This window comes from Sinocyclocheilus grahami, unplaced genomic scaffold (genome assembly GCF_001515645.1).
Source record: "Sinocyclocheilus grahami isolate Dianchi unplaced genomic scaffold, SAMN03320097.WGS_v1.1 scaffold1560.1, whole genome shotgun sequence".
Classification (NCBI taxonomy): Eukaryota; Metazoa; Chordata; class Actinopteri; order Cypriniformes; family Cyprinidae; genus Sinocyclocheilus; species Sinocyclocheilus grahami.
The window spans coordinates 59,098-81,317 of NW_015506739.1; the positions used below are offsets into that span (position 1 = coordinate 59,098).

A 22,220-nucleotide genomic window follows, 5' to 3' on the forward strand; every position below is an offset into this window, starting at 1 on the left:
CTATCTATCTATCTATCTATCTATCTATCTATCTATCTATCTATCTATCTATCTATCTATCTATCTATCTATCTATCTATCTATCTATCTATCTATCTATCTGTTGTATCTGTCTGTCTGCTTATGTCAGCATATTATAAGGAACAGGAGCTTGTAAAGAAACAGAAGTAGTGTTTTGTGATGACGATAATCGATTTGTTTCTTGTAAAGGTAAACTCTAGCAGCTGTGATTGAAGGTCCTGCAGCTTGTGAGAGCTCAAGATGAGTCTGGTGTGTGCATGAGAGCCGCAGCGGTTCATGTGCAGAGCTGTTTGCTTGCCGCTTCAGTGAGTTGCAGCAGCAAACTAAGCACCCAGAGTGAATCATGAAGCTTAATTCGCTTTGCTCCCATTGGATTTGTGCTTTTATTGACGAGCCTCAGCGATTGCTTGATTTATGGCAAATGATGGAATCAACTGATGGAGTCGTCATGAAATCAAAATCCACATTGAAACTCTTGGATTCAAAGTTAAATTTAAACCTGAAAGCAAGTCATGCTGCGTAACATTATTATATGCATATGAATTTACATGATATGAAATGGTCATGATATTTTTTTTTTAAATGAAAATTGCAAATTGTTTCTTCCATGTGCTAATATTAACAGTAAACCTCTGTTGTGCATCACATGTACTTGTTTGCTCAAAATTTGCAAAATTTGAGGAACTTTTAATTTTAAGAGTCCTACATTTTTAATGTTTGTTTCATTACTGCTGTTTTTAGTACATTTGTATTAAATGACAAATCCAAAAATAAATAATAAATTAATAGAATTCAATTGATTAGACATGATTTTTGATTATTGCATTGTAATTAAACCATTAATACAGAATTCAGAAAATTAAAAAATGTATTAAAATACAATTTTAATAAATAGTTGTTAAATTGTGCAAGTTTCATGATTTCAAGTAATCAGAGATAGGGCTGTTGCTATAACCGCAATATTGCAATACCGCGCTATTGACGAGCAAACCGCAGAGGAATGCAAGAACCGCAGCATTCGCTATTTTTGCGTGTTTTCTTTTTTTCATAGGGTTATGCCCTTCTCGGTTTACACTTCGCGCATGTGTACTGAATATTAAACAAGTTAGTAATGATAACATAATGTGTACCATGCTGATTTGTACTGAGGCTCCGTAGATTTGCACTTAACAAGCCTAAACAGACAACGAATGAGAGAGAGATCAACTGAGCACGTGCGATTACTTGCGAGTCATATATATTTGAGAAAATAGGTAGTCATGTCCAAGAAAAGCCAAATCTCTGCATTAGCATCGACGCATTGGTCAGCTGAGCCTTCTAATGTGGCGCTCAAAGTTAAAATTATTTCAATAGCGTTTTTCATTTTGTCTCTCTCTGAATGAATCAGCGTTGTTGAACGTGTAGTTGAATGAATGGTTTAAAGACTCACTCAAAGACTGTCCCTTTCCACCACCTTGTGTCTAGAACTCACGCTGGTGGAAATATCAATAGAAAGTCTCTTGTCCAGTCAGATTCGAGGATCAGAACTAACTGTTATACATATAGGCTAACAATAGCCTAACAATCTTATTGTCAGGTTTATGTTCTGTTATGTGGATCGTTATTTTGTCATTCTTTTCTGTTTACTTCACTTCCTGTTTCAGCGCTATTTGGTTTCCTTTTCATTGGTTTCTGAATATGACCTTGTTATATCGTAACACATACACACACAGATTTTATATATATATATATGGCGATAATACTGCATACCATGCTATTGAGCCACTCAAAATTACCGCAAGGGAAATTCCTTAACCGCGACAGCCCTAATTAGAGATGCTTTTTTGCAAAAAATTACAAACATTTAATTCAGTCATTAAATTGCTATTGAAAAATTAAATGGGGGAAAAAATTGAATTTAAGAAAAAATAAAACGGTAATTTTTTAGCCACCTACCAAAAGTATATAATTTAAATATGTATCTTTTTCCCCAATTATATATCCAAAAGGTTTTACTTTCTAGGAGAAACGTTCATTTTTTTAATGCTCCAAACAATTCCAGATCGGTAAAAACAAATTTCACTCTACTTTAAAAAGACTTATTTCTCTGAAATGCATCAGATGTAAAATGATTGCAAATGTTTCATGTTGACTTTAAATCAACATAAAGCGTCTTCTCTGTCTTCTGCCTGTCACAGCAGAATTTCTATCCATATGTTGCCTCTGACAGTCAGTCCTGCAGTCCCTAATGTCCAAACAGCAGTCTGTCATCATTTCTCTTGTCTGTTTTCTGTCTGTTTCTCTCTTTCTCCTCCCCCAGCGGTCACGGCTGGCTGGTCCGGGACACTTCGCTGCCCTGAGTGACTGCATGTGGGTGCAGGAACGCACAACACCCATCACTTTCCCTCTGTCTGTGTGTGTGTGTGGGTGTGTGTGTGTGTGTGTGTGTGTTCTTCCTCTTTGCGCGCACACACACACACACACACAGTCTCACACAAAGTCTAATTTTTCATACAAAGGAGATTTTGACTTGCATGAGGGTGTGTGTGTGTGTGGCAGGGGGTTGGGCCGTCCCAGGATTAGACAGTGTGGGAAGCTCTCTGTATGGGCCAGCAAGTTTAGGAAGGGGAGGTCTGGTCTGGATGCGGGTATGCAGTCAGCCCGAGGGAGTTAAACGAGTGAGTCGCGTCTCCTCCGTCTCCGTCTCCGTCTCCTTCTATGCATTCGTCCCTCCGGCGTCCCGTTCCGGCCCAATGGCTGCCACCCGACCAGCGTTTGTGAGTGCGATTGTTTTCTACCTGTCAGCTGCTTTAGATGCATGACGACGTTGTTTTTTTAAAACAGTTGTCATGTACATGGGATTGACGTCCACAAATTCTCAGTGGTGAGATCCAAGAATATATTCGGCTCTGGAGAGATGGATGTATTAGAAAACTTAGAAAGAATGATTCCAGCAGTTGTTTTGGTGAATTAGTTTTTACTGGGAGAGTTTACTCAAAAGTTGACACTAATTTTTAAAATCTCGTCATTTTTTTGTGACTTATTTTCTAAATATTGATTTATTTATTTTAATTTTACATTAAAATTGCATGATAGTGATTCGTTTTTTTTATTTTATTTTTTTTATAATGTTTGTTGTTGCAGAATAATTGTTTGTTGTTATTGTTTTTTTGTCACTGTTTGCTATCATTTCGATTTTCCCTGAACATTTTTAAGACTAACACCAATGTCACACATTTCTGCAATTAGCGTGCAAAATACACTTTTATTAATTAATGCTTCTTTCTGACAAAACATTGTTTGGTCATTTGATTTATTTCTGTAAACCTTTTACAGACTGTAAGAGCATATTTAAACATGATTACCAAACAAAACAGATTGATTTTTTTGTTGTTGTTGTGCATGAACAGTTTTTTTGTCTGTTTTGTCTGTCATAATTTAAATCCCCAGACTTTTACTATGACTTAATTAGTATAAAAATAGATTTGTGTAAATTTGATTTTCCGTTTGTTGTGCCATTTCTTCCCCAATGTTTATATATATATATATATTATCCTTAAACGTTATACAATTTGTGAGACAAATGCATATTTTGACGATTAGCATGCACAAATAGCTTTGTAAATAAGGACAAAACACTTTTTCAGTGACCAATTTCACATGCTTAATCAATTAGCATACAAAATTGATTTGTGTAAATTAGATTTTCTGTTTGTTTTGACAATGTTTTTGCCTACGGCTTTGAAACTTATGAGTTTGTCACATACTTTGAAGATTTAGGGTTTCCGTTTGTTTTGACCGAGCACTTTTACACCAGTGTTTTCTGAGATTTAAATGTGCATTTCTAAACTTGCTGCAAATTATAAAACAAATGTTGCATGCTTCAAAGAAATATATTTTCATTCGTTGTGCCTGGAAACTTTTTTTTCTAGTGTTTGCTTTTAATATATTTCTCTAAACTTTTGAAAGTTTCAACAGTTCAGAATACAACTTTTGTAAGATTTACCATTGCTTGCCACAATTTTAATTGCCCTAAACTGACCAATTAGGTGAATTTAAGCGATTAGCACATGAAACAGCCTTCCGTAAACAAGATTTCCGCTTTGTCGTGCCAGAACACTTTTTGCCAGTGTTTATGATGTAACATTGTTTACAGAGAAAGGCTCTTCTGCACGGCTCTGGATCGACTGGCACCTGTCTTGGCAGGAGGCTGGACTTGTTGAATGGATGGCAGCTTGGCTCTTTTGTGAATGGTGCTTGCCACTCGGTCTTAGTACTTTTGCCCTTTTGTTCGCCCATGCCAGCCTTGCCAGATGCCTGGAGTCTTTGTAGTGGCACAGCGGTTATCTATTCTGAAGAGGGCCACAAACACACAGTCCTCCCCGTATGCTCCCCACGGCTCGGCTATACTTCAGCTGTCGACCTGTGACTCCACCGCGGCCTTTGACTCTGCTATTGTTTGAGCTGTTTACCATGAAGAGGCCCTTCACAATGAATCGCTCTCTGCATTATCTCAAGAAACTAACTACAGGCCCTGAGAATCAATAACATTGTTTAGTTGTGAGTGTGTGTGTTGCGTATGTGTGTGTGTTTTGAACCCGTGGGGATCACCGGCTGGACTCGCAGGTTTGGTTCTCAGTAAAGGTATCTTCTTTACTGAGGTGCATTAATGCTGCCTGCTGGTCTGCTCATGGGAATCTGTGTTTTCAGTACAATTTTCATATTGGTTGAGAGTGGCCTGCAACTCAAGGTTGTGTGTGTGTGTTTAAACACCGTCTGCTCAGATGCTGAGCAAAAAATCTGTGTTGTGTATTCAATTATGTATTTTCTACTACTCCTTGTGGGTTTGATGTGGGTCATGGGATGGAGTTATTTTATAGGATAACCACGTGAGCTTTCATATTCTTCATGCATGCCAATGAGTCGCATCTAATGTGTCAGACTGAAGAGCAAACAGAACATTTCATAGGCCGCTTAGCACGTCACTAAACTAATACCCCTCAACTAGTGTCTGTCAGCTCTGGTTCTCTGAACTGCACTATTGACGGCTACAGGCAGCTTTACAAACAAACTCTCCTTATAGTAAATAGTCACGTTTCTATTAATGCATCATAATTATTGTTTTAACCAGGCGCAGTATGACATGATTTACATAATTCTGAGCCTGTCGCATTTTTGTGTTCTGTTTGTCACATTGCACTCAGTAGCTCCGCCCACAGGGAAATCTCATTGGTCCCTGCTACACATAATTATATGTGAAGTATGAAATATTCACAGCAAAAAGGAAATAACTGTCAACAAAACTTTAAAGTCGTAGAGAGAGAATGCCCTCTTTATGAATGTGTTGGCTGGTTATTTTCCTATTGTAAATCGAACAATGGCGCATTTTATTTATTTTTTAATAATTACGTCGTCGTATCGTCGTATTTTTCAGTGTGCAGTTTGCAGCCATCGTTCACAAGATCTACACTTGTTATTTGCATGTTTATTTAATATTTTGCCTAATTGAATAATCTGCTACCAGAAAGGTACTGCTCAGCTTGATTGAGCATGTTTTATCATATTAAAACTTATTGCACAGAATTTTGCAGATTTTGACTTTTTCTCACTCTCACTGACCCAGAGAAGTATCATTTTACAACCAGTGCACTTCTATTGTTATATTCCTTTTAAAGCTAGTATTTTGTTATTTTTAGATGTGTGTGTGTGTGTGTGTGTGTGTGTGTGTGTGTTCTGTTTTGCAAACACAAGCAGTATACTGTATGATGCAAGCTAGCAGATTTTGACTTTTTCTCACTCTCACTGACCCAGAGAAGTATCATTTTACAACCAGTGCACTTCTATTGTTATATTCCTTTTAAAGCTAGTATTTTGTTATTTTTAGATGTGTGTGTGTGTGTGTGTTCTGTTTTGCAAACACAAGCAGTATACTGTATGATGCAAGCTCTCTTGCTGATACAGAAAACATTTAATTATTTAGCATTTATTCACTCATTTATTTCCTTTGCACGCAATATTTCTCAGTTTGGTTCATTAATTGAGCCGTGCATAATGCGCGCGTGATTATAACACGCTTTGCCTTATTTGCATGCAGCACAGTTCATCTGGACTAAGTTTAAACCTGTCAGCCTGTGGAGTCGTCCCCTGGAGATCTCCGGCTCTGTTTAGAGAGTCACCGATAATGACAGGCAGAGATGCTTGAGGAAGCTCAAGCAAGCTCAGGTTTGTTTTCTGAAGCTACACTTAAGCGGGAGATTTTTTCTGATTTTAGGAAGCCGTCATATCACATTTGGACCGTCATTGGTGTTGAATTGCCTCTAGATGGCTCCATGTAATGATATTAGTTTTCTTCTTTTTGTTTTCTTAATCACAGCTTATAATGTGACTTATGGAACAGAAATGAGACACTTCATTAATAAATCCATACAGTAACAACATGCAGTACAGGCATCAAATAAGAGCACATTTCACGTGCTTAGTTGTAAGTGTCATGATGCAAAAACTTAATCATCCCAAAAAAGCAAAATCAGATGTATGTCTTTCTTTCAATTTTGGGGTGAAATATGACCTTGATATGTTCTTGATTCACCCAGTTATGTAAGTGTCCGTGCAACATTTGCCTTGGCTAATTATACTTAAGCATTTATCTGCAGTGAAATATATCAATAGCTGACATAGACATCAGCTCATTATTTATCTTAATTTATTTTCCAATTGTGTGATAAGGTCAGCAGACGCACTGATTATATTGAAGAATACTGATGTAGATAAATATGAGAGACTTTGCATTTTCAAACAAGAGGCAAAGCATTTGTGGCAAAGAGGAGTTTGGGTTGGGGTTTGCTGCTGAAATCTGGGTAAAAGTCAGTTTTATTGAAATCTGCATCTGCGGTCATCATTCACAGGTTCTACACTTTCTTGTTCCGTATATGCTTGATGTTTTCCGCTACCAGAAAGATAGCTTGATTGAGCACGCTGTGTCATATTTAAAACCCACTGCATAAAATGTTGCATTTTTCAGGACAGAAAAATACAAAAATAGAAAAAATAAGATTCCCTGTGTCAATAAATAACACATTCATAGTTCAAATTAACATAATATTTTAAGTCAGTAAATTTCTCTCTATCAATCAAGGTGAAATCATTTAGGTTAGCATTATTTTAGCCATCTTTGACAAACTCGTATCGTTTGATCACTAGCTATAACGGTGTGAAAATTTGTAAAAGACAGGAAGTGAATACCCGTTCATGTGCGGTGAGCGCTCTAGCAGATGCACTGTATATTGAAAGTGAGAAAACTGTGCTGTGGGACAGAGAGATGTCAGACATAACTGATGACTCGTCTGCCTTCTGATGGATTCTGGATGAGACCGGAATGAAAAAACTTCACACAGCTTATCCTTAAATCAAAAATACTCTTCTGTTGTAGATGGAGCCAGAGGGCTGGGATCAAAGCGTTCCCACTTTCCTCTTTCCCAGTCTATTTTTTTTTTTTTTTGACAGCCATTCAAGTGTTTGTGCGTCTTCAAAGGATTTATTCCTGGAAACACGGTCAGTGAGGTGTCAAACCAACCTGGAGGTCACGTTTATGTTTAGTTCCCATTAACTGTATTAAAGGTTTCTCAATTGTGCCATCGTCAAGGGTCAAATTTTGTTCTCCCTTTAAGCAAAGAATAGCAATTGAACAGAAGTTGGTTTTCTCCCTGCAGAGACAGAGGCATTCCCTCTCTATTCCATGGAGACAGCGGCCGCCCCAAAGAGTAAGACCCTCCACACGACCCTCTGGCTTCCTGTTCCTCTGCTGTTCCTCTGCTTTGTGCTGCTGCTCACCGGTTATTACAGATTCTGCAGAACCAACCATTCTACACAGATATTACTGAGAGCAAAGTTAAATGGAGGTGTTCTTGTGATTACGTGTTTTGCAAAGAATGGTTTACAAAAAATAATAAATCTGTCATTTATTACTCATAAGATTCCATTGTTGTTAAAGTGGTAGTTCACCAACAGTGACATGTACTCACCACCATGGCTTTTCAAACCTGTATGACTTTCTTCTGTGAACGTAGAAGAAATGTTGAATAATGGCGATAACAGTTTTGGTTCCCATTGACCCTTTATATTTGTTGTCCATGCAATGGAAGTCAATGGGAACCAAAACAGTTTGGTTACCAACATTCTTCCAACTTCTTGGGTGAACTATCGCTTTAACTAAAACTATTAAAAATCACTTTTGTTAATTTTAAATAATGCTGTAAAAAATGTAAATGAAACTAATAATAAAGAAAATTAAATCAATAAATAAATAAAGCAAGCTATATTGAAATATAACATTTAAAAAGCACTTAAATAATACTAAAACTTGAAATTAAAATGAAAATAGAAAATAAAAGCTAATTCAAAAGATTGTGATGTTCCAGACCAGCATGTCTTTTTCTTCTGTGTGAGGAAAAAGGAGATCATTTTCAGAATGTTCATGCTGTTCTTTTTCATCCAAAAAAAAAGAAGTAAAAAATAAATGCCCATACGGTCTTCTGAGGTCATGTAATAGAGTTTTGTGTGAAAAACAGACCAAAATTAAAGTCGGCACTCACTGAAAAACTTTACCATCCCACATGTGCTTTCATGTTATGGAAGAGAGCAGCTTGAATGTTCTTCAAAATATCTTCTTTTGTGTTCCACTGAAAACTTGTTTATTTATTTATTTATTTTATTTTTCGTGAAATCTGTCACTAAAGGGAAGTCATGGCCTAATGGGTAGAGAGTCGGACTCGTAACCCAAGGTTGCGGGTTCGAGTCTCGTACCGGCAGGGATTGTAGGTGGGGGGAGTGAAGTTTATTTATTTATTTATTTTATTTTTCGTGAAATCTGTCACTAAAGGGAAGTCATGGCCTAATGGTTAGAGAGTCGGACTCGTAACCCAAGGTTGCGGGTTCGAGTCTCGTACCGGCAGGGATTGTAGGTGGGGGGAGTGAATGTACAGCGCTCTCTCCCACCTTCAGTACCACGACTGAGGTGCCCTTGAGCAAGGCACCGAACCTCCAACTGCTCCCCGGGCTCCTCAGCAAAAAATGGCTGCCCACTGCTCCGGGTGTGTGTTCACGGTGTGTGTGTGTTCACTTTGGATGGGATAAATGCGGAGCACTAATTCCGAGTATGGGTCACCATACTTGACCACATGTCACGTCACTTTCACTTTTTCACTTAAAAGTTTGGAAACCTTGTCAGTGTCTTCTCACAGCTCTCTCTCAGCCAGCTTTTCTTGGCGGTGGTGGCAGGATTCAAACTCTCTCCTTTTTCTGTCTACCGCTGTCTTTTTGCCCCGCTACTTTGGATAAGCTATTGCTCGGCAGCTTTGCTGTCACTTAAAATGAATAATTTTCTTTTACTAAATCATAGTTAATTATTTTTTCAAATTTCTGCCAGTTTAATATCAGCCACATAGAGGCATTATCCCCCAATTAAAATAATTTCTGTGCGGCGTTTTCAAATGCCTCGTCACCTCCTCCATTGTCTCCATATTACATAACTCCACTGTTGTACTGAAGAATTAGGAGCTGCTTCCACACATCAGTAGATTCATCAACTGCTAAGGACAGCTCTTAATCTCAGTGACTGGGATACGGCCTGTTTTTGATGTTATGAATTCATTTTTTGTGATTGAATTAATGAATTTCCACACTGAAATGACAAACCAGACTCTGCTGATGTTATGTAATCAGTGTCCTTTCAGTTACCGCAGCAGTCTGTCAATCACTGAAGGGTGTGGACATCATGATCAATGAATGCTGACTCCAAGTCAAGAGTTGCTTGCAAGTCATTAGACTTTGCTAACTTTCAGAAATGTCCTGCTTGGCTAAATTGCATTGATATATTCAGATGCAAGGCAGAACTCCTACTTTTACCCTTATATCTTTTCAGACAGTGTCTTGTAGTCTGACATTTAACTGGTTGGACTAGTGATTGATGATGGTGAATATATGAAATGACATCCTGGACATGTTGTTCTCTTGTTCTCCTGCATGTTTACAAGTTTACCTGTATGTCTTGGTGTTTACTTTCTTGGGTTTTTGAACTCTAGATTGTCTTTCATGGTTAAGCTTGGGTAGTTGACTGACACTCAGTTCACCTGTGACTGTATTGGTCAGGGCTGGTGCAACAAAATAATATTCTTATTTGCATTATGCATGATTCTTATAACCTTGGTATGATAGATGGTGTTTTCTCAGTCGGATTTGTTGCTGCATTACTGCTTCGTCTGCTCTGCTGGGAAATCATGAATGCAAAGTTTTAACATAAATCGCAGCTGCTTTTTTTTCACACCGCACTGTGGTTAATGTCTTCATTTGGTTTCACTGTGTTTGTTTTTTGCTTACAGATTGAGAAGATCATGACCCTAATTGGAGCCGGCATCGACTTTTCCAAAGACCAGGAGTGCCCTGCCACAGGTATCTTTTTTGTTTAAAACAAATCAATCAATCAAAAATAACACTTTTCAAATCTGATCTTTAGAAAATCTCAAAATAAATATCAAATTCTCATTGTACATTATTATGTAGAGATGCCAAAATGTATTTTAGTTTTTTTTTTTTTAGTTAATTTGTTTTTTAGATTTAATATCGACAAAAACATGAAAATAATTTTCAGCTTATAACTACAGGTGCACGAAAACTGTATTGTGCTTTATAATGTGCCTTTCGTGCGGCTTAACAGTAACAGAATAGTATGCACAATATCGGGTTTGGATTGTCCCATCTAACCGATACCCAATTTGACAGAAAATGTAAGTATCAACATTTTTGGAATGGCGCAGTCCCTATTTATTATCCTAAATCTATTACAGTGTACAAAACAGTCGTTCTGAGTTGTAATATTGTTAATGGAGAACACTTTAACAATATTACCATATGCCTTCTATTAATAGTAAAGTCCTCTGATTTCATTTTACAGTAAATCGAGTCAATAACTAAGGCAAAAGAGGATAGCAGTTGCATCTGAATTAAATGAGAGAGAGCACAGCGGTGAGTTATCCAGTGCTGCTGATGCCAACAGTTGTTGTCATGGAATAACACACTAGGGCTGTCAAAAAATTATTTGAATTTCGAATGTTCGTCGAATTTAAAATAAAAATCCACATTTGAATGCAAAAACGTTGCATTACAATTTTAGGTGTGCGTCAGGCTGCCTTATCAGTGGCGCACAAGATGCGATAACGATGCAACATGTCATTTGAATGTTTTTCTTAGCTTATCCAGTTGATCCCACGGCGCTGCTACGTTGTTCATTTAAAATATTGTGGGAAAAGAGAACATCAATGCGGAAAAGTGTTGTTTACCTCAAAACTGAAACCAAGCCGTTCACACAGAACGCATATTTATCGCATTTTCTAGACTAGAGGGACATCTATCACCGCTGCACGCACGTCTCGCACAAGAGAGCCACATGTTTAGAAAGCCATGTAAAATTAATGCAAGTTCAACTTTTAAAAAACGTGTCTCGAGACTTCCCCATCCCACTGCGTCTCATGTTTTTAAATGAAAAAGTACTCTTTGTGATCGGTTTTCAGTCCTTTATATTAAACTACACATACATACATGATGCTGTTTTATTTCTCTTTGTTTAAGCATCTTAATTAATTATATATGGTCTATAAACATGAAATTATGCCTTTTAAATTTGAATATTGATAATATTTAAGTACACAATTCGAATTTAGTTTTTCAGCCATTTTGACAGCCCTATAACACACCTTGGAATGTCGCGACTGAGCAATCAGAGTCAAGTAGCCTATTCCAGTGAGCCATTTAAAAAATTTAAAAATCTATCTGGATAAGTCTAACTTCATGTGCTGTCATTCCATGTCCAAATGCTCCTTCAGGTACCAAAAGCAAACAGCCAACAGTACAAGGATTCACTCATGGTGTTCTGTAAATACTACTGAAAAATCATGACCCCAAAACCTTAGCTTAAAGGTGTACTATAAATGAATTGTGCTTATAAATGGCTGTTGAGATGGCACTCTCACTTGAAACAGAATAGAAACTTGGACCTGGAAACAGTATATGACGTGTCACAATCAAGTGGATTGTCTTTAATTGAGAAGAAAGAATGTTTTGTTTTTGTTCTTTTACTTCTCATTGTACTCAAAGCTTTGGCTTCCTAGTTGTAGCTGACCATCAAGTGTCTTCCTGGATTGTATGTTTTAAATGAGGATCTACCTTTGCATCGGCTCCCCTATGAAATGAGACCCCTGACCAAGTAATCCAGCAATGCAACTCAATAACCTATTGATGGGCAAGAGAAAGACGAAGGCCAAGTCCAGAAGAGTTACATTAGTGAACCGAGAATATGAGGTTGGCTGGCCCTTTAAATGGAGAATGAGAAATCCCAGTGTTGCCGCTGAAGGATGAGGGGACACTTGGGAGTTAAATCCATGGACGCTGAGATGCTTGACGATTCTGCCTTGGTGATGCGTGACCTTGTTCTGTATGGAGGCAGCTTATTGACCTTACTCTGGAATTAACCAAACTTCAGCAATCAAGACCAGAGGGGCCGTCGCGCTTGCTGAATCATTCACTTCTGTTTGGCAACTCCTGCAAAAATGGATGGGAAAGCTGCTGTAAGCCTTGAATAAAGCACCCTTCTCACATCAGTGTATCTTAAAACCTGTAAACACCATTTCAAGTGGTGTGTGTCTCTGCAAGGGGCCTTTGTGTTCCAACTGGGTTCATTGGCCCATATAAGTGCAAAGCCTAGCTAGAGGACCAGTCCTTCCTCTGTCCTTGGTCACATGGCACTGCCTCTGACCTCATTTCCTGTTTCCTGCGGGCATCCTACTTGGACATGACTCTTGGTTTTTAATTTTATTATTGGTGCTTACTAAAGCCAGCATTTATTACTTTTGCTCCTACTGACGTTAGGAATTTGAACAAAACTGTAAACAAAGTATTATCCTGCGAAGGCCCTGCACTGTTTTTGCTTTCGATGTAAATGATACCATAAACCATGTGGCTTGTTGAGGAGCGGTGCTTTTATTCTAAGAACTCAGCCTTAAGATTTTTAGATAAGCAATAAAATGGGAAAATAAATCTAGGGACGTTTTGTTCAAAACCAACAAACCATCATCCTAATACCTCAGAGAACACTCTAGCATGCTAATCTGGATACACTTGTACCATTTAGCTAGTCATAATGCTTTTTTAGAATCTAAAGTGTGAAAATGTATAATCTTTTGAGCAATACAGAACTTTGACTTTGCTTGCCTCTTCTAATACCACTGGAGAACTCTGTAACTGGTGGTTTTGCAATTCATTTATAAGGCATTTTTATCAACAACACAGTATTTCATTAATAAACTCTTGCAACAGGATAGTTGGCAGAGTTTTCCGCTTTGTTTCTGTCTATGTGGATAAAGGTGCTAAAATATTAACATGCATGAGTGTCAGGGGGATTAGAAGAAGAACTGCCCTGCAGCTTGGCAGTAAACCCAGAGCTACGTCCTCCAGCCTAGAAGCTCTGCATATGCCTCTGTGTTTATGCTTTGCTTTCTGGGTACACACTGTTAAGCTTTGTTTCTTTAATCAATGCTTCTAATATTGTTACCATAGTCAACAATACTCTGACGAAAGTGTAATGGTCCCGGTTGGGTCAATAAACGGGACAAAGGTTTGATGAGTCCTTAGATAATGGACAGCAGGCCCACATTTTCTTTTCGGGGAAGAGCGAGCGAGGCAGGGAGGGGAGGAGACAGGGAGAGGGAGGGGGAGCAGGAGCGAGGGAGAGAAAGAAGGAGACAGAGCAGGAGCGCTGCAGAGCAGAATTGACAGCGTCCGGTTGAACAAGGAGACCGCACCTTTGGATTGCTGCTGCGTTTCTTACAACACCCAGACTTGTCCGCACCGCAAGTGTGTCAAGTTTTACCAGCATTCTCTGGAGCAGGCAAACACCCCACTGACCTTGCATTACTAATTCAACAGCAGCCGCGACGTCTCGAGGAACTAGAGGGATAACGAGATTTCTGCAACGTACTCTGAGGATTGACTGATGTGGGACGAGCACCCACTTTCTCTGTTCAGACTTCTATAGGACTCTGGGAGACTTTGTCGTGTTGGAAAAGCAAGCCTTGTACTTTTGCAGTTGGGTGTCTCTGATTAAGTTGAATGACTCGGGTGGATACTACTTCTCATTGGTTTTTCCATTCGCTTTTGCTTTTTAATTCGGTTTTGATTACGCCGACGTTTATTGGTGAGGCTTAGCTTTGTGCCGTCTTCTGCATCTAAATTTAATCAAAGTCAGACATTCTTGTTTTGGAATAAAGTTGATATCAAGAGTTTTATTCAAGCAAAGACTCAGAAGCTTTTTTGCTCTTTGCCTACATCTCATGTACCTTTGATCCTGAGAATGAGTGACTTTGTGCAGTATAAGTCATGCAATCTTGCCTGGCTTTTAAGTAGCGCTGTCGTAGAGATTGGATTAGAAGTTCATTTGCATGAGGAGTGCAGTACGCAAGTTAAGAGTTTCCAGGCTTACGGTAGAAGCCCATAGCAATTTTTAGTCACTCTTAGGAGATCAGGAGATTGTGACGTTTTCGGCATCAATTCAAGGGATCGGTAGACTTTGCTTGGGAGTAATGACTGTTTGAGAAGTTTACTTGTGCATCTACCTCCACATGGACACCCATGAGGGAATACCAACTTTCAATCATCTGATCCTCTACTGTGCTCTTCCTCATTAAACACCCCAGTCAATTAGGAGTTAGCCTGTTTGGGATTATAAGGAAACTGGATTGATTACAATGGTGCACATCATCTTCTGTGACTTTTTGGGTTGTGAAATCAAACCTTTGATTCATAGGGCGATTTCTGGGCTCAAATGGAAACTTTGATAATTGCTGGTCTTGGCACCCAGTTGTACTTCATAGTAACCTCTCAAATGTAAATTGATTCAACAAAGACATAATGTGGAGTCTAAATCTGTGATCAGTCCCAGCGTTGGGCCCCATCTTCTTCCCAAATTCAGCTACAGCAAACTTCATTCTTAGCAAGCGTGGTTTCGCCCCTGCTGTGGGAGCGGCCACACCTCTCGGCCGGGATCCTGTCGCCTCTGCCGTCCTGGTGTTTGTGCTCTCGGCACTGTTGGCCGAGGATGATGTGGCAGTGCCACGTCTCTTCCTCCGATTGCCGATGCTACCGTCTCAATGGTTTCTCGCTGCTCAAGCGCCTTCCTTTGTCCGCAGGTGGATCCAGGAGGCTGCTTGAACAGCCGGTCGGGGATTGGTTGGAGCATATAGGCCTTCCGCAGTATGAGAGCAAGCTACTTCTCAATGGCTTTGACGACCTGCGGTTCATGGTGAGTAACTCCTACCTAGTTGTCTATTACAAATAATAGCATTTCACTTTGCTACTCTACCTGTACCTACTGTACCGTGCTACCTACATTTTTCTGTGCCTTTTTCTTTTTTATCAAATCTGATTGTATTTAAGAAAATGATCACACATTACTTGTCATCAAAGAGCTTTTGTATGTTTTGCATGCCAGTTTTGATTCTGGTGCTTATGGATCTTGGCCAGTTACTTAGATGTTGCCTTCATGCAAACACTCAGAAAGAGAGTTTTCTAGTACTTTGAATAAATAATCATTAAGTGTTTACAAGTGTGCTGCCGTAGCAGAGCGAACCTGCAGCCAAGCGAACTTCTGTAGAAGCAGCAGAACTGTCAGCATTCTTCTTAAGCTGGGAGGTCAGATGAACAGTGAGCGTTCTTTGGTCTTAACATGATTTGCCATAGCAAAAATAGGCACTTAATCAAGGCGGATGTCCCGGTCTTTATCCAGGCCCTGAATGATCAATCATTAACAACCTAATTAGGACGTTGTTATGGGATTGGATGCTACGTGGAAGTTTGATTTAGCGTTCAATCACTTCCGATAACTGCACACTATAGACAACAGAAGTTTATATAAACACTAGCCTCTGGAAAATAGGTTTTGACAATTTCAATAAAGAATATGTATTTTTGGTGCTAAGGCACCAAATTTCATCATCAAGAATGATACCTCCATTTTTATTTATTTATTTATTTTTTTGAGTAAAGCTGAGCTAATACTTTTCTAAGTGACTCTTTTGAAGAATTCCACCTGGTGGAAGATACAACAGGCCGAAAGTTTTCTAGGGAGTAGGATATCATAGACTAGCATTGAGATCTTTCGAGACTTGGGCAACCCAGAACTATTTTCTCAAGCAGTTTATAACAGTCTTTTCTCAAAAAGTGTATAAATATAGTTGCAATTGGTTACATTAAAGAAGCTCTTCTCTTTTTGGCTATTGATTCATATGTTTTTGAGGATTCGTATATTGGGACATGGCCCACAAACAGGTTCTTCACCAGATTGAGAAGCCCATGAGGCTTTATGAAAGAAGCCTGATGCCTTATAAGGGGCTGTGTTGTTTTTACCATGTGAGGTAATGGGAATTGATGGTGATGCGGTTGAAAGCCTCAGCTGGCCGAGGGAGGCGATGTGTGTGTTGTAAATCAGAGATACAGACGGGTCCCTGGTCATCCTATGTTCCACACCGAGCGCCACCTCATTGCAGGAGTAATGAAGGTTTTATAGCCAAGCTGGTCAGCAGTAGGTGAGTGTGTGTGTGTGTGTGTGTGTGTGTGTGTGTGTGTGTGTGTGTGTGTGTGCATTGTCCCGATGCATCATCCATCTCTGCAGAGCCTTCAAAACATCATTCTAAATGTTCTTACATAGATAGAAAATGCAATATGAGGCTCTAATCCAGTAATACTTGTGGTTGGCTATTTGTAATTCCTCTGAAGCCCAATTTAGCACTGTTGCAGTAGTTGATAGTGATACCAATGCAATTGTACAGTTTGTATAAGCAAATTTGATCGCCGAAAAAAGTATACATATTTTGTACGCACTTTATACTAAATACTTCATTTTTTATTTAATTAATTATATTTGAAAAAAATCAATACGTTTATTCAGCAATGACATTAATTTCAAATAAAGGTGACATTTCTAATTTTACAAAAGTCAAATAAATACTGTTCTTTTGAATTTTCTATTCATCAAAGACTAAAAAAAGCATTTCATTTTCATTTCATTTTCCTCAAAAATATTAAGCAGCACAACTGTTTTTAACATTGATAATACAAAATGTTATTAAATCAGCATATGATTTCTGAAGGATCATGTGACACTGAAGACTGGAGTAATGATGCTGAAAATTCAGCTTTACATCACAGGAATAAATCACATTTTAAAATATATAGTTATTTACATTTATTTAAAAAAATTATAAATGCAGTAAAATATATTGCAAGTTTTATTGTATATATTTTTTTGTATTTAAATAAATGCTGCCTTGGTAAGCAGAAGAGACAAATTTCAAAAATATTAAGAAAATCTTACCGACCTCAATATGGAGTTATTTATATGCTGTTTCATTTCTTTTTATTCATGATGTGACGCTGTACTCATAATCAGTATCATGGCATGATGTGGTCACATAATCGCATAATACGTCCTTTGGATTTGAGTGTTCAGCACAACTCCGCAATAACACTTTACTGATACAGGAGTCCAGTCTCTCTGCTGCATTCAGATTGCCTTGCCTGAATGCATTTGTGGACTTGTTCTGATTTACACATTTTAAAATATATAGTTATTTACATTTATTTAAAAAAATTATAAATGCAGTAAAATATATTGCAAGTTTTGTTGTATATATTTTTTTGTATTTAAATAAATGCTGCCTTGGTAAGCAGAAGAGACAAATTTCAAAAATATTAAGAAAATCTTACCGACCTCAATATGGAGTTATTTATATGCTGTTTCATTTCTTTTTATTCATGATGTGACGCTGTACTCATAATCAGTATCATGGCATGATGTGGTCACATAATCGCATAATACGTCCTTTGGATTTGAGTGTTCAGCACAACTCCGCAATAACACTTTACTGATACAGGAGTCCAGTCTCTCTGCTGCATTCAGATTGCCTTGCCTGAATGCATTTGTGGACTTGTTCTGATTTATATATGCAGGATTAATGAATCTCGGCTGGACCGTACCGCTGTACTCTCTTACATACTTCACGCTGAATGTCTTAGTGGAGTGTAGTGAGGAATGAATTCAGCTTAGATTTGTTTATATGCTGATCTGTACCTATCATACTGTAGCCCCGCCACATTGAGCTTCTCAATTTCATCTCCATGCATTTGAAATTTCCAAAAAGGTCAGTGTTTTTTACAGTGAGCTGATTGGAGAGAGGCAGGCATTTTTCACATGACTATTTTAATAGCTCAGCGGGTTTAGCATCTTGAGCTGTCGATGTGTTTAATAGCTGCAGAACGCTTTGAACATCACTGTAAAGCTCCTTCCCACTTCCTCCCCAGTGCTTTTTGGAGATGAAGACTTCATCTTTCTGTGCTCTGACTCTGTTTTTCATGTCAGAGTGGAGGATTGAGTATATGTTCTCTCTCAGATTATACTGGTGCAGGAAGCTTGGCTTTTTTACACGTTTTATTTCTTTTGTAGATTTTCCACTCTCTTCTCTTTCCTCTTAGTCTTCCAGAATTCTCTGCACTATATTAAAATAAGACAGGGCTCCAGGTGGTGACTTTAATGGTTGCTAATGCAACAAAATGTTTATGGCAATAATTTAACATCTAGCCAACTTTGATGACAGTCTGGAAGGTTTTATGCATGTCGATATATGTTTTTTCTCAGATATCATCTTGTTGGTTGCCGTTAGCTGACAACCTGAGCCAACTGATGAAAAAATTACTCTCATGAGCCTAGTTCTTTTAATGCATCTGTCAAAAAGATTCTCGCAGGTCAGTATGAATCGGACTGTCATTTGAGAGCCGTGAACCAAAAGTCAATTTTTAGTTGTGTCTGGTTTGAAATGAACTTGGAACCATTCCTGTATATGTTTTAGGTTTGTGAGACTTGCAACAGTTTATTTACTAACTTATTCATATAATAGTATTTGTTAGTTCAAAAAAAGTCACGTGGCTTCTATCTTTTTTTTCTTTTTTTTCCAAAGTCTGGTTCCCCCTGAAAAGCATTGCATGTTGATTTTCATAATCTTTCTTTCATCAAAATGTTTCTTTGTGACTGTTGTCTGTACTTGTATTTTATATATATATATATATATATATATATATATATATATATATATATATATATATATATACTATAAATTAATTATATTTGAAAAAAATCAATACGTTTATTCAGCAATGACATTAATTTCAAATAAAGGTGACATTTCTAATTTTACAAAAGTCAAATAAATACTGTTCTTTTGAATTTTCTATTCATCAAAGACTAAAAAAAGCATTTCATTTTCATTTCATTTTCCTCAAAAATATTAAGCAGCACAACTGTTTTTAACATTGATAATACAAAATGTTATTAAATCAGCATATGATTTCTGAAGGATCATGTGACACTGAAGACTGGAGTAATGATGCTGAAAATTCAGCTTTAAATCACAGGAATAAATCACATTTTAAAATATATAGTTATTTACATTTATTTAAAAAAATTATAAATGCAGTAAAATATATTGCAAGTTTTATTGTATATATTTTTTTGTATTTAAATAAATGCTGCCTTGGTAAGCAGAAGAGACAAATTTCAAAAATATTAAGAAAATCTTACCGACCTCAATATGGAGTTATTTATATGCTGTTTCATTTCTTTTTATTCATGATGTGACGCTGTACTCATAATCAGTATCATGGCATGATGTGGTCACATAATCGCATAATACGTCCTTTGGATTTGAGTGTTCAGCACAACTCCGCAATAACACTTTACTGATACAGGAGTCCAGTCTCTCTGCTGCATTCAGATTGCCTTGCCTGAATGCATTTGTGGACTTGTTCTGATTTATATATGCAGGATTAATGAATCTCGGCTGGACCGTACCGCTGTACTCTCTTACATACTTCACGCTGAATGTCTTAGTGGAGTGTAGTGAGGAATGAATTCAGCTTAGATTTGTTTATATGCTGATCTGTACCTATCATACTGTAGCCCCGCCACATTGAGCTTCTCAATTTCATCTCCATGCATTTGAAATTTCCAAAAAGGTCAGTCTTTTTTACAGTGAGCTGATTGGAGAGAGGCAGGCATTTTTCACATGACTATTTTAATAGCTCAGCGGGTTTAGCATCTTGAGCTGTCGATGTGTTTAATAGCTGCAGAACGCTTTGAACATCACTGTAAAGCTCCTTCCCACTTCCTCCCCAGTGCTTTTTGGAGATGAAGACTTCATCTTTCTGTGCTCTGACTCTGTTTTTCATGTCAGAGTGGAGGATTGAGTATATGTTCTCTCTCAGATTATACTGGTGCAGGAAGCTTGGCTTTTTTACACGTTTTATTTCTTTTGTAGATTTTCCACTCTCTTCTCTTTCCTCTTAGTCTTCCAGAATTCTCTGCACTATATTAAAATAAGACAGGGCTCCAGGTGGTGACTTTAATGGTTGCTAATGCAACAAAATGTTTATGGCAATAATTTAACATCTAGCCAACTTTGATGACAGTCTGGAAGGTTTTATGCATGTCGATATATGTTTTTTCTCAGATATCATCTTGTTGGTTGCCGTTAGCTGACAACCTGAGCCAACTGATGAAAAAATTACTCTCATGAGCCTAGTTCTTTTAATGCATCTGTCAAAAAGATTCTCGCAGGTCAGTATGAATCGGACTGTCATTTGAGAGCCGTGAACCAAAAGTCAATTTTTAGTTGTGTCTGGTTTGAAATGAACTTGGAACCATTCCTGTATACGTTTTAGGTTTGTGAGACTTGCAACAGTTTATTTACTAACTTATTCATATAATAGTATTTGTTAGTTCAAAAAAGTCACGTGGCTTCTATATATAAATATATATATACTGTATATATATAAAATAAGAAATTACAACATTTATTGACCACGGATGCATTAAATTAAACAAAAGTGACAGTAAAATCTTTACATTTTAAGAAAAAATAATCAATTTCAAATAAATGTTGTTATTTTGTACTTTGAATTTTTTTTTTGCCGTTTCCACAATTATATTAACCAACACAACTATTTCCAACATTGATAATAATAAGTGTTACCAACTTGTGTTATGAGCCAAATCAGCATATTAGAATGATATCTGAAGGATCATGTGAAGACTGAAGTAATGATACTGAAATCACAGGAATAAATTACATTTTTAAGTATATTCAAATAGAAAACAGTTATTTTAAATTGTAATACTATACAATTTATTGTATTTTTAATCAAGTAAATGCAGCCTTGCTGAGCAAAAGAGAATTTCAAAAACATTAAAAAAAAATTAAAAACCCCAAACTTTTGAATGCTGGTGTATTTGCCAAATAGCTATTTACATATCCATTTACACTACTTTAGAAAATATTTTGGAATTTGCCCAAATTTTGCCCGAACTGATGCAAGTGTTACTCTGTGTTCATTTATTTGGAGAACATACATTTGGAAAATGGGATTTCAGGATTCACATCTCTTCTTTAACCAATGTGGTTTCGTGCATATTAAAGACTTTCTGAAAGTCCGATCTGGAGCAATTTACTTGCTGTGCTAGAAAGAGACACGTCTGTGTGTTCACCAAGGCATGGTGGTTTCCCCATTACCCTCCTTTCCCAACTAATTTCAGATGCATTTGCATGGAGATGGAGTGCAGGAGTAAGACTCAGAGGTCCCGCTTTTGTTCAGATACCTGTGGTGAGGTCGTCCTACACCTATCCAGAAGTGCATTACCTCCCTCATCCCGCTCCGTTCCATCTTCCCATCCTGTCATCATCCCTGCATTCCACTTCTCCTAAAATCACCCCAAAGCAGGCGATCGCCTTTGATCATGTGTGAGATATATCTGATCAATAATTGAGAAGAGCTCGTCTGCTATGTTTTTAAGTCTTGCATTAAGACTCCGCGTCCAATTTGACTTTAATATGTTGCTATTTTTACTCATGCTTGAGTATTAAAAGGCATTTAAAATTAAAGGAAAATCTGAGGACACAGTAGATTTCAAGAGGTGCATTATGGGAATTGTAATTTGCTGATGTCAGATATGAAAGGTAGAGGCATAATATTCAGTTAAACAGGTTAATTAAGTGTTTATTACATCCATTTGTTTCAGCAGAGCGCTGTACTGCTGGTTGTGTCATAACTGTGAGAACAACCTAGTTGGT

At 37.6% G+C, this 22,220-nt stretch overlaps 1 protein-coding gene across 1 annotated transcript in view; it reads left to right on the forward strand.

Moving 5' to 3' along the window:
- LOC107571187 (ankyrin repeat and SAM domain-containing protein 1A-like) overlaps positions 1 to 22,220 on the forward strand; it is a 64,744-nt gene that overhangs the window by 19,198 nt on the left and 23,326 nt on the right. Inside the window, exons 7-9 of the mRNA XM_016257479.1 lie at positions 7,710 to 7,760; positions 10,377 to 10,446; positions 15,234 to 15,346. Of these exons, the coding sequence (XP_016112965.1) occupies positions 7,710 to 7,760; positions 10,377 to 10,446; positions 15,234 to 15,346 (234 nt within the window). The remainder of the gene's footprint in view (positions 1 to 7,709; positions 7,761 to 10,376; positions 10,447 to 15,233; positions 15,347 to 22,220) is intronic.